The sequence below is a fragment of the Carassius auratus genome, chromosome 16 (genome assembly GCF_003368295.1).
Source record: "Carassius auratus strain Wakin chromosome 16, ASM336829v1, whole genome shotgun sequence".
NCBI classification, from domain to species: Eukaryota; Metazoa; Chordata; class Actinopteri; order Cypriniformes; family Cyprinidae; genus Carassius; species Carassius auratus.
In genome coordinates, this window is record NC_039258.1 from 1,744,157 (window position 1) to 1,756,801 (window position 12,645).

The 12,645-nt window shown below is 34.8% G+C and overlaps 1 protein-coding gene across 1 annotated transcript; it reads left to right on the top strand.

The window, feature by feature from the left end:
- Positions 1 to 1,851: 1,851 nt before the first annotated feature.
- On the top strand, positions 1,852 to 11,976 carry mios (missing oocyte, meiosis regulator, homolog (Drosophila)). The gene is made up of 11 exons (XM_026283251.1): positions 1,852 to 1,940; positions 2,902 to 4,238; positions 5,078 to 5,176; positions 5,336 to 5,590; positions 7,440 to 7,609; positions 7,748 to 7,813; positions 7,893 to 8,051; positions 8,840 to 8,992; positions 9,639 to 9,843; positions 9,940 to 10,069; positions 11,021 to 11,976. Exons 2-11 carry the CDS (start codon positions 2,933 to 2,935, stop codon positions 11,109 to 11,111), a joined length of 2,634 nt encoding a protein of 877 aa, XP_026139036.1. The 5' UTR covers positions 1,852 to 1,940; positions 2,902 to 2,932; the 3' UTR covers positions 11,112 to 11,976.
- Positions 11,977 to 12,645: the final 669 nt, after the last annotated feature.

A 12,645-nucleotide genomic window follows, 5' to 3' on the forward strand; every position in this document is an offset into this window, starting at 1 on the left:
ATATCTCTTTGGGTTTAAGACTTTAGTCTTTGCAACTTTACAGATCTTCTTTATGCACCAAGAGTTTGTAACGCTCCAAAGAGAAAGGAAAAATGTAAATCGCATCATATGACCCCTTTGAGCTTATACAGTTATCCGGACATAGGTGAGCTGCGCTCCCCCTAGCTGCTAACGTTAGTTTGGTAACCATTAGTGCTAACAACTATACAGTAGCTACACACATGTACTTTTAACTATGTGTTTCAAAAGTGTAGTTAGTAGCTGTCAACCCTCCCATTTTTTTTCCGGGGGTTTTCACGTATTTTAGCTTTTTTTCCGCTGTCTTCCCATTTTAGTATTTTCCTGTAAAATATCCCATTAGCCCTTCCATCGGACCTGTCAGTCTCTGTACTGTTGTCCTGTTGCTACCCCCTTGCCCTCCCAGCGAAACAGATGTTTTCAAAGCATCATTTTGCTTACTTGAAAGCAACTTAGCGTGGTGTTGGGCTTTTTAAGATGGTTAGCGTGGTTGTTGTCAAAGTTAATCCATTCTCATTATTTTTTCCCCCATGGCGATTATGTGTTGCGCTATTACACCTCCCAATACAGCAACGGTTTACCATTGGTTGAAATAGATTATTAATTAATCAAATTGAGACACACGGCTGAGAGGGACTACATCTAAACACTGTGCAGTTGTCCGAGTAGCAGTAAAGGAGGCCATCAACATGGCGGCCACGCCAAGTAATGACTTCACGATGCCCAAGCCCTATTGGTAAAAATCCCCAAACTGTTTACTTAAATATTAAATTCATAGATGACCTCAAAATTAAAAGTAATCATTGGTAATCTAAAATACTTTTCAGATGTAAAATGTAATTAGTGACGTGACATCCAGCCAAGTATGGTGACCCATACTCAGAATTCGTGCTCTACATTTAACCTACCCAAAGTGCACACACACAGCAGTGAACACACACCTGGAAAAGTCATTTGCGCTGCAGTGCCTGGGGAGCAGTTGGGGGTTCGGTGCCTTGCTCAAGGGCACCTCAGTCGTGTCATTGCCGGCCCAAGATTTGAACCCACAACCCTAGGGTCAGGAGTCAAATTATAACCAAATACAGTTACTCATATTTTGTATTTTAAATACGTAAAGCCATTTCATGTATTTCGTTACTCCCCAGCCCTGGTTGTATAGTTTAAAAATATAGCAATGTATTTTGTTAAGCAATGTAAACTCTCTACTGAATGCTGAGAGATTGTTTAGAGGAAAATAACATTTTCCCCAAAAACTTCTGTTCTTTGACAACAATTCAGAAGAAGTTATTATTATTATTATTTACTTTTTACTTATTATATATATAATAAGTAACATTTTGAGAAAAAAAACTATCTAAAATAAAAGGTCAAAATGGTCACAGAAGTCAAAAGGATCACAAAAAGCCATTATTGTGAAATAGAAATGTGACATTATGACATTGAAATGTATAACATTACGTCGTAATTTCTAAATTTACATGGAAAGTGAAACTTATGAGATATAATGGCAAATGCAGTTACGACACAATTCGACTTTTTTATTTTTTCTCATAATTTAGACCTTTATCTAATAATTTTTAGATATGCTGACATAATTTTGACGTTGTAATCTAAGATGTGTGACTTTTTATTGCATCGTTTTGTGTGTGTCGCGAAAATAGGTTTACTCATCTCTGTTTTACGTTCGATTTAATTTAATTTGTTTATCTCACGAAGGATTTGACTGTTGAGAGACATACGTTATTCGGTTTAGTTCTCCAGCTGTATAAATCGTTCTGTCCTCGTTCATCTCTGTCTCTGCTCTTCAATGTCTGTTAAGTGGGACTTTTATTTTGTGTGTTTCTGTTACGTTGTGTTTACAACCTGCACTGCTTCCGACTTCACGCTACCTAAACAAACTTCAGCATGTTTGCACGTCAAATGTGAGTTTATATTTATAAAACGCTAATAAACACAGCTGTAATTTACTTTTTATTTTAAATCATGATTTATTCAACGTCTTCACACAGTGACTGGCCTCTGTCTTTAGCAGCTTCTGATTTAGAAAAGGCTGGAATGGTTAGTTTAGCTATAGCTGACCAGCTAACGGTTAATAAAAAATCAAGTTATAGGAACATTAAATTAAATAAACACATTTTCACTCTTCAAATATATATTTAGAAAAAAACAGTTTTATTTTTTCTCCTGTTATTTTATATTTACATCTTGAAGACGAAGTGATAGAATCAGGAGCCGATAATTTTTCATTTAACGTTAATGATTATTTCAACATTAAATAAAGACTCATTATAAACAATCTTCTTGAATTTTCTCTTAACTTTCCTAATATTATGGTAACATTTGTTTTATTTTTCTTTAATTTAATGTGCAACTTTAATGTTCTAACTTTAACCCTTTTATGTATGAATTATGAAATCATAAATTTCATACACGCATGCATATTTCTTTCTTTAATGATTTCCTACAGAGAAATTATTTATTTATATAATTAATTAATTCTTATTCAATTTTATATATATATATATATATATATATATATATATATATATATATATATATATATAATAAAATGTAAGAAGAATAAAGCATATAATATTAGTATTTAATTCATGATTATTTATTATGTAATTACAAATCATATAATATATAAAAGTAAAAAAAAAATAATTGTTATTATTATCAATAATAATGATTAATTATTTGTAACTAACATGTTTTAATAACATTATATTATGTAGATTATATTATGGCATAGAATTTGTATGCCCAATAAACCCACAAATATATACAATATATGTGTATATATATATAAATTAATCCAAGTATAGGTAAATTAGGTGAGGTGTGTAAGTGCTATATAAATAAGAGTCTTTATGTTCTCAGGTATCTGCACTGAAGTAACCACTTTACTGTCATGTCGAGTGGCTATAAGCCTGATATCCTGTGGTCTCCCCATCACGCAGACCACTATGTGATCTGCGACACTGAACTCAGTCTGTATCGGATCGGACCTGCAGGAAGCTCGGAGACCAAAGCCGGCGCACTTCCGCTATCAGAGGAGACGGCAGCCACGCTGCTGGCCATCAACTCTGACACCCCGTATATGAAATGTGTGGCCTGGTATCCAAAACAAGAGCCGGAGTGTTTGCTGGCTGTGGGACAGGCCAACGGCCGAGTCGTCCTGACCAGTCTGGGACAGGGCCACAACTCCAAATGTAAGGACCTGGTGGGTAAAGAGTTTGTTCCCAAGCATGCCCGACAATGCAACACACTTGCGTGGAACCCAGTGGACAGTAACTGGCTGGCGGCTGGTTTGGACAAACACCGGGCTGATTTTTCCGTTCTCATATGGGACATAAGTAGTAAGTTTTCCCCCGAATCGGTTCCTACTGAGAAGGTTCGTCTGTCTGGAGACGTGGACTCTGGGTTGGTGGTGACCAAACCACTGTATGAGCTCGGACAGAACGATGCATGTCTCTCTCTTTGTTGGCTCCCTCGTGATCATCAAAAGTTACTTTTGGCCGGGATGCACCGAAATCTGGCCATCTTTGACCTGCGCAACACCAGCCAGAAGACGTTTGTGAACACCAAAGCCATTCAGGGAGTAACAGTGGATCCTCACTTTCAGGATCGCATCGCGTCCTTCTTCGAAGGCCAGGTGGCCATCTGGGATCTACGCAAGTTTGAAAAACCAGTCTTCACATTAACCGAGCAGTCAAAACCTTTGACTAAAGTGGTGTGGTGTCCCACTCGCATGGGCCTGCTGGCCACGCTCACGCGGGACAGCAACATCATCCGGCTGTATGACATGCAGCACACACCCATGCCGTTCGGCGACGAGGTGGAGCCCACCATCATCGAGCGCAGCATCCAGCCCTGCAGCGAGAGCATCGTCAGCAGCTTCGCCTGGCATCCGTCCGCCCAGAACCGCATGGTGGTGGTGTCGCCCAGCCGGGTCATGAACGACTTCACCGTCTTCGAGCGCATATCGCTGGCCTGGAGCTCCACCACGGCGCTGATGTGGGCGTGTGGGCGGCATCTGTACGAGTGCACGGAGGACGCCGGTCAGGGGGCGGCCGCTGCTGAGAAGGACATCGCCACTAAGATGAGGGAGCGAGCGCAGTCACGTTATGGCCATGACACCCAGCAGGTGTGGAGGAACCATGTGCTGGCCGGAGATGACGACCCGCAGCTGAGGTCGCTCTGGTACACGCTCCATTATATCCTTCACTACAGGAGATGATTGAACCTTTCAAAGCACATCGGGTCAAAGTTATTGTTGAAGGTTTACCTAAAAACCAAACTATTAATTGTTGCTGCAGGATGTTTTGCTGTTTACTTGACTCATGATTTATTATTATTATTATTATTATTATTGTTATTATATATTTTTTAAATTTTAGACTTTTGATTAAATATAATAATACAACATAATTATTACTACCATATATAATCATTAATAGGTCATAATATACATTGTATTGGATTATTAATTAATAATAATTGTAATAATAATAATATAATAAGTTCAATTTTTCATTAGTAGTAATAGGAGTATATGGTTTGTTTTAAGATATGACCTTTGAATAGTAATAATTAAAACAATAACATACAATAATTGTATATTATATAATATAAATTTATAAAATTGATATTAACTTTTTAATAGACATTTATAATAAAAGTAATAATATAAATATTATATATATATATATATATATAATTAATATTAATATTTTTTCTTGATAATTTTTACTAGTTTAGCATAAAGTCTGGTCTGCTTTACATCTCTACATTAGAAAATTGCATACGTTTTTTTTTTTTTATTTCACAATTTTTTTAAATAGTCTGTGGCATCTGATTTTGTCAACTACACATTGTTAAACAAAAATATATCAGCTGTAACAGCTTATTTAACATGAATTTATTTTGAGGAACGTTCAAAATTCTTATTATGTGCTATTAATTAATCACTGGAGTGATAATTTCATTGTCATGTTGTCATGTTTATTTGGTATTATTCTATTTGATATCTCTGTATTTCCTATGCAAGTTTTACTTATGAAACAGTACACTGAAAATGTGGAGCAGAAGCAACAGAGCAATAAACAGTCACTCCTTTACTCCGGCATCAAAAACATCGTCAAGTCCAGCTCTGGTAAGTGCAAACAGCACAATATCTGTTCTGATCACATTTTCAATGAACATGATGATTGTTGTTCAGTAGAAGTATTTCTCATAGATATCTGCTAAATGCCTCAGTCAGCCTGATGGTATCTGTCACCTGAGGCCCTCTAAAGACATGTCTCTCTCTCAGGCACTACAGAGACCCTGCGCTGCTGGTCAGGTTCAGACAGACAGACCGATGTACTGCGGTACCACAGCGAGGAGCGCAGTCTGGCTCTGCAGCTGTGTGGCTGGATCAGTCGAGGGCCCGACATCGATGTGGAGCCCTTCCTGAAGTCTCTGGAGCAGGAGGGCGAGTGGGAGAGAGCTGCTGCTGTCGCTCTCTTTAACCTGGACATCCGACGGGCCATTCAGATTCTTAACAAAGGAGCTTCAGCAGAGAAAGGTACAGGACTGGACTGGACTGGAGGGACACTGTACAGCCAGTGACAGTGACTAGAAAACTCACAAAACATGGTCAATGCCCACCCCCCAAATAAAGGAATTATATTTTACAGCAAAAACAATTACATAATTTTTATGCCAGTTAACCACACTTTCCTGAAAAAGTTCCTGTACTGCAAAAAAAAAAAAAAACATATTATGCATTAAAAATCTAATTTATATTTAAATATATAACATCTGATATGAAGGACATGGTGTTTATTTATTTGTATTTATTAGATTTAGTTAATTTAATTTTAGTTATTTTAGTACTTTAACTTGAACTAAAAAAAATTATATATATATATATATATATATATATATATATATATATATATATAATTTATTTTTTATTTTTTATTTTTTTATTATTATTATTATTATTTTTTATTATTATTATTATTATTTTTTTGTGCATTTTTTTTTTGTGCATTTTTTTTTTTGTGCATTTTTTCTTGTTTTAGTTTTAATTCATGATAATTACCCTGATATAAAATATAAATTTCTATTTCTATCGCCTCTTAATTTAGGTAAAAATGTTTCCTGGATATGTGAATGCCATGTCCAAATTTTTTTAACTACTGCCAAACATTTTTTAAGCATATGATGGCCAATATTATAAATGTGTGCTACTTTGCTACTGTTTTTACTTCTTTAATGTTGACCATAAAAGTCCGTTCTGTACATGTTTCAAAATATGATGCATACTAAAAAGATGCATAACTAGATATATAATAAACATCCACAGTATGAATTGATGAAAATAAAGCCTGATATGTGCACATGAAATAAAACACCTCTATTGGCTGATAAAGATATAAAATGTATCTCTAGCAGGGAGTTATTTAAATTGGAAATGACATGAACAATTTTGAATAGCTTATTTATATAGGGGATAGATGTTCATGTTCCTCAAGGGGATTTACAGGAACTCCTGTCCTCGGATGAATGTAAGAAGCACTGTGTGAAATCCAGGCTAGACAGCCATCAGCTGCCTGTTTACAATCAAAATTGATCCTTATATACTGACAAAATGATAAAAGTGTTGCTCACATTACACAATGACAGCTGTTTAATATTAAATTCCCTAAAGCCATGGATGCATACGGCATATGGAGCTGTTTCCTTATCGTTCAGAATTGCCCGTTGTTTTGTGTTTTAAGCATAATTTTGTTTGGCTTTGGGAAACAGATCTAATCTTTTATATTATTTATAAAGCGTGTGTTTTTTTTTACACCTATTGCCATAAGGTGTTTGTCTCTGCATTGTTTTGTTTGCACTCATCTAAACAGCATATATTGTTCTTTCTTCCTTTGAACACAAAATGATCTATCTATCTATCTATCTATCTATCTATCTATCTATCTATCTATCTATCTATCTATCTATCTATCTATCTATCTATCTATCTATGTATCTATCTATCTATGTATCTATCTATCTATCTATCTATCTATCTATCTATCTATCTATCTATCTATCTATCTATCTATATCCATCCATCCATCCATCCATCCCACCATATTTTTATTATATTTTATATTTTCAGACACACACACACACACACACACACACACACTCATATATATTAATTGAACTTCAATTTTAGTTGTTTTTTTATTTATTTGTTAGTTTTAGTTTATTTTAGTACTTCAAGTAAACAACATTTATTTATTTTTAGTTCAGTTCATGTTTATTTTATTTTAAGTACCAGAAATGTTTTGTTTTAGTTTTAGTTAACTATAATAACCTTGATCTTGAAAATGTGCGAATGCAAATCTTGTTTTGCGTTTCCTTGATGTGGTGCTCAGGTGATCTGAACCTGAACGTGGTGGCCATGGCTCTGTCGGGATACACTGATGAGAAGAACTCCCTGTGGAGAGAGATGTGCAGCTCTCTCAGACTCCAGCTGAAGAAGCCGTATCTGTGTATCATGTTTGCCTTCCTCACCAGTGAACCTGGCGCCTTTGATGCCGTCTTGGTATGTCAATAAAAAAAAACGAATCAGAGTATAGTGATTAAAAGAATATTCAGTATTGCACCGAATTTTAAATATGCAATTGTAGTTGATGTATATGAAGGTTAGTTGTTTAATAAAAGTGTGTTTTGTGTTTTCTAGTATGAGAGTCGTGTGGCTGTCAGGGACAGGGTGGCATTTGCGTGTATGTTTCTAAATGACACTCAGGTAAGACTCGCTCACCCCTGAGTTTAGCTCATCGTGCACTACTGTGTATATAATACACTGTCATTTTTCCTCCCTTAAGTTGCCTCGTTACATAGACAAGCTGACCAATGAGATGAAGGAGGCTGGTAATCTGGAGGGCATCCTGCTGACAGGACTGACGAAAGACGGAGTGGATCTCATGGAGAGTTATGTAGACCGAACCGGAGACGTGCAGACGGCCAGTTTCTGCATGCTCAAAGTAAGTGAATGTCCAGAAATAGAACAATACGTGATAAATACTGATACATAAGAGACTGATCAGCTCTCGGATGGATGGATGTTTGGGGTCAGTTCATTTTTGATGCTTTTGAAAGACATCTCTTATGCTCACTAAAGCTGCATTTATTTGACCAAAATACAGTAATATTGTGAAATAATATTACATGAAAAAAAAACTGTTTTGTATTTGATTGTATTTTAAAATGCAGTTACTCATACTGAAAACAAAGTATAACCTGAATGCACTGTAAGTCGTTTGGATAAAAGCATCTGTTAAATGCATAAATGTAAATGTGAATCCTGTGATCAAAACTGTGATGGATTTTCAGCATCATTACTCCAATCTTTTGTGTCTAGTGTCTTTTATTAATTTCTGTCAGAGCAATCTTACCCTAAATTTTTTGACAGTAGTGTATATTACAGAAGCAGTAATATATGAAAAGCTAAAAGCAAACAAATTAAGATGTTCATTAGATGGATGTATAAGATGAATCTAATTGTTGTAAATTTTTGCATTTAGCACACTCTTTCATCCAAAGCGACTTAAAAAAGACAAGCAAAAGCTGAGTCAACATATATTTGTAATATACATCGGTAGGTTTATTAGACAACTAGACTAGAAAGCAAGCTAGAGAAGAGAAATGCAAAGAAGGCAAAGAAGCGTGACTGAGTGTTGTTAAACCAAGAAAACTCCTGTGGATTGAGGTCTACCTCACAATTTTCAGATGAGTGTGTTAATGTAGATTTATGTGGTGTTTGTGATGACAGGGCACCCCAGGAGAGGTGCTGAAGGACCCTCGGGTGCAGTGCTGGATCGAGAACTATCGCAACCTGTTGGACGCCTGGAGGTTTTGGCATAAACGGGCTGAATTTGACATTCATAGGAGCAAATTGGATCCCAGCTCAAAACCGCTTGCACAGGCAAGAATCAAGTTGTTGTTTTTATTTCTGGCAGTTGTTATGTATTGGTTACAGATGCATGATATAATCACTGACAAATCTGTATCGTTCAGTATTAGTGATTTTAATTTATTGATCTGATTGGGCAATGTGTGTGTGTGTGTGTGCGTGTGTATAAATATATATGCTAGTTTTTCTTAAATATTGCAAATACTGTAACAATACTGTATATTGATTGAGATAGATTGAGATTGCATCCCTAGCTTGAATATTTAGGTAAAATATGAATTAACATAACTTTTGATACCTAATCTTAAATTTTTATGATGGCTATTTCTGATTTCTTCTATTTTTGTAATAACAGTAAAATTGTGAAAGTAAATATTAATTATAAATATTATAAACAATGTTTATATATATATATATATATATATATATATATATATATATATATATATATATATATATATATAAAATATTTCAGTGATTTATAATATTTATAATAATGTTTATATTTATTGGTGCATCCCTAGCTTTGATGTTTAGTTAATCTGTTTCATGAATTTATATAATTCTTTGTACCATACATATGGGAACATTTTGTTTTTATGTAGTTTTTGATGATTTTTCTTCTTTAATCTGGTTGCTTATCATATGCTCTGTGCAGGTGTTTGTGAGCTGTAACTTCTGTGGAAAGTCTATATCATACAGCTGCTCAGCGATGCCTCATCAGGGCCGTGGATTCAGTCAGTACGGGGTCAGCGGTTCACCCACCAAGTCAAAGGTCACCAGTTGCCCTGGCTGTCGTAAACCACTTCCACGCTGTGCCCTCTGCTTAATGAACATGGGCACCCCTGTGTCCAGCTGCCCAGGTAACAGACGGATCATTACAAGTTTTTCTTGATATATGATACCATAATTTCAACATGTTCCGTTCACTGTCAGACTCATCTCATCCATCTTATCAGGCACAGGAAAAGCTGATGAAAAAGCCGATCTCACACGAGACAAAAAACTCGCACAGTTTAATAACTGGTTCACCTGGTGTCACAACTGCCGGCACGGTGGTCACGCGGGTCACATGCTCAGCTGGTTTAGGTAAGAGTCATACTCCCCCCGTATTGTGCCATTTTTTTGATGACCTTATAAATCCAAATACACTAATGTATCCAATAGCCAAATATACATTATATGGGTCAAACGTGTTGATTTTAATGACAAAATGCCAAATTTATGCCAAAAATCATTAGGATATTAAGTAAAGATCTTGTTCCATGAAAAAAATTTGTACATTTCCTACTGCAAATGTTAATATTAACTTCATTTTTGATTAGCATTATGCATTGCTAAGAATTTAATTTGCACAATTTTAAAGGTGATTTTCTAATTAAATTTTTTTTCTAATTTTGGATTTTAAATGGATTCCTGATATTCAAATAGTTGTATTTCGGCCAAATATTGTCCGATCCTAATAAACCATACATCCATACAAGCTTGTTGTATAAATCTCATTTTTGAAAAATTTACACTTAAGATTAGTTTTGTGGTCCAGGGTCACAAATACTTTTTTAGTTAATACTTTTAATTCAAAATGACAGTAAAGACATTTATAATGATACAAAAGATTTCTATTCCAAATAAATTATTTTGAACATTCTGTTTATCAAAGCATGCTGAAGAAAAAAAAATAAAAATCACAATTTCCACAAAAAAAATTATGCAAAATATTAGTTTCTTCAGCAGCAAATCAGCATATTAGAATGATCTCTGAAGCATCATGTGACACTGACGACTGGAGTAATGATGCTGAAAATTCAGCTGCGCATCACATTAATAAATGGCATTTTAAAATACATTTGAATATTGTAATAATATTTCACAATATTACTGTTTTTACTGTATTTTTAACCAATGTAAAAGTAGCCTTGATGAACATAAAAGACGTCTTTCAAAAATGTAAAAAAATCTTTCCAACCCCAATCCTTTGAACTGTAGTGTATAGTTTAAACTTTAACATTTTAAGTGCAATTATATTGTCTTTTCTTTCAGAGATCACAGTGAGTGTCCTGTTTCGGCCTGCACCTGTAAATGCATGCAGCTGGACACCACAGGCAACCTGGTGCCTTCTGATAGTGTATAAAGGCCTTTCTGACCTAAACCTCACACATTACTACAACATTAGTACTGTAAGTGATGATGGCAAAGTTAAAGACGAGCATATGTGTCTTTTCTGAAGTGATCTGCACACCTCACTGATATTGAGGTTGATGACAGGTGCTCTATTGTCACAGGAACTAAAGCGGTTAAATTGTTAGGATTATGTTACCCATGATTAACTCACTAGCCCACCCACAGACAGTTGTGTTTTCTCAGACATCTGACCTTCTCAAGAGACAATCCATGTGAATGTCTGACCTATGCATTTCTGGTCCAGTATCTGGAGGTTCTATGAATAAAACTATTTCAGTACCAACTTTAGAGACAGGGAAAGAGATACCACAGTAATTTAACCTGAGGAGTTTGAATGCATGTAAGAAATGTTTTGTTTATAATCTTAAAAAGTGCTTTAACACGGTCCATAACTACTTTCACTACTTGCCTTTGAGTTTAGCAATTTATATTGTTTTATTTTTCTGTATTTATTGCATTTTACTCCATATACCACACTGGACCTCAGTCAGCTGTTGAAAATTTGATTTGTTAGAGATCCATAATTCAGGTCAAATGATCTTCAATGGAAAGTAGTAAAGTGTCTATTCAGTTTGTTTTAAAAATTGCTTTTAACAAATAACACAAAGTGATTTTTGTTTTTAAGGATGGTTTAACATTATTTCTGTTTTTTGGATCCAAAGGTTAATGCTGTTTTGTAATGCGTACCTTAATATATTGCACAATCAATGCAACAACTTAACTTTCTAACTATTTATATGATTTTGTCTTTATTTTTTGAAAAGCAAAAAGATCTTGCATCGATTATTAATGTTATTAAAAAAAAATTTGAAGGAGTTTTGAATGCAGTATTTTATTTATGCAACTAAATAATGATTTTATAGTGTAATGTTTTCATAGTATGATAATTTTTTGTTTGTTTCAGTTAGATTAATACAGATTATTACACACTGTTCAATTCAAGTTTCAAGTCTTTACTTATTGTATATAAAAAAAGCAAAAGGAGTACAAGTGTGTCTGAGTCACAGTTCACCCAGAAAAGTCTATTTTAGACCTATATTTTAGGACTATAATTTTTTTTTTCTTTTTTCCATTATGACATTTTCATGACAATGAAGCCATTAAGTTTGCAGTCCTTAGACCAGAAACACCCATTAGCATTTTGGAGAAATGGGTTCTCTTCTGGGACATTTCTAGTGTTTTTCTGCTTAGCTTTTTGGGGATTCATGAGTAATATGGTAAAATATGGTATGTGGTTAACATTACTTGTTGAGACTTTCCCATTTTGTTCTGCAAAATACATTGCAGTCATACATCCAATTCACTTTTGAGCTATGGCTGTAACTATACCTTCAAGATAATTCATATATATATATATATAAACCTCCTACACTTTCTCTGTTCAGAATATGAGACAACATAAAACATTCCACAGCTCTAAGGCAAAATGCTTGTTTTCCACACAAAACTAAACTCCACCCCAGAAGCGATCTCATTGGTTCTTC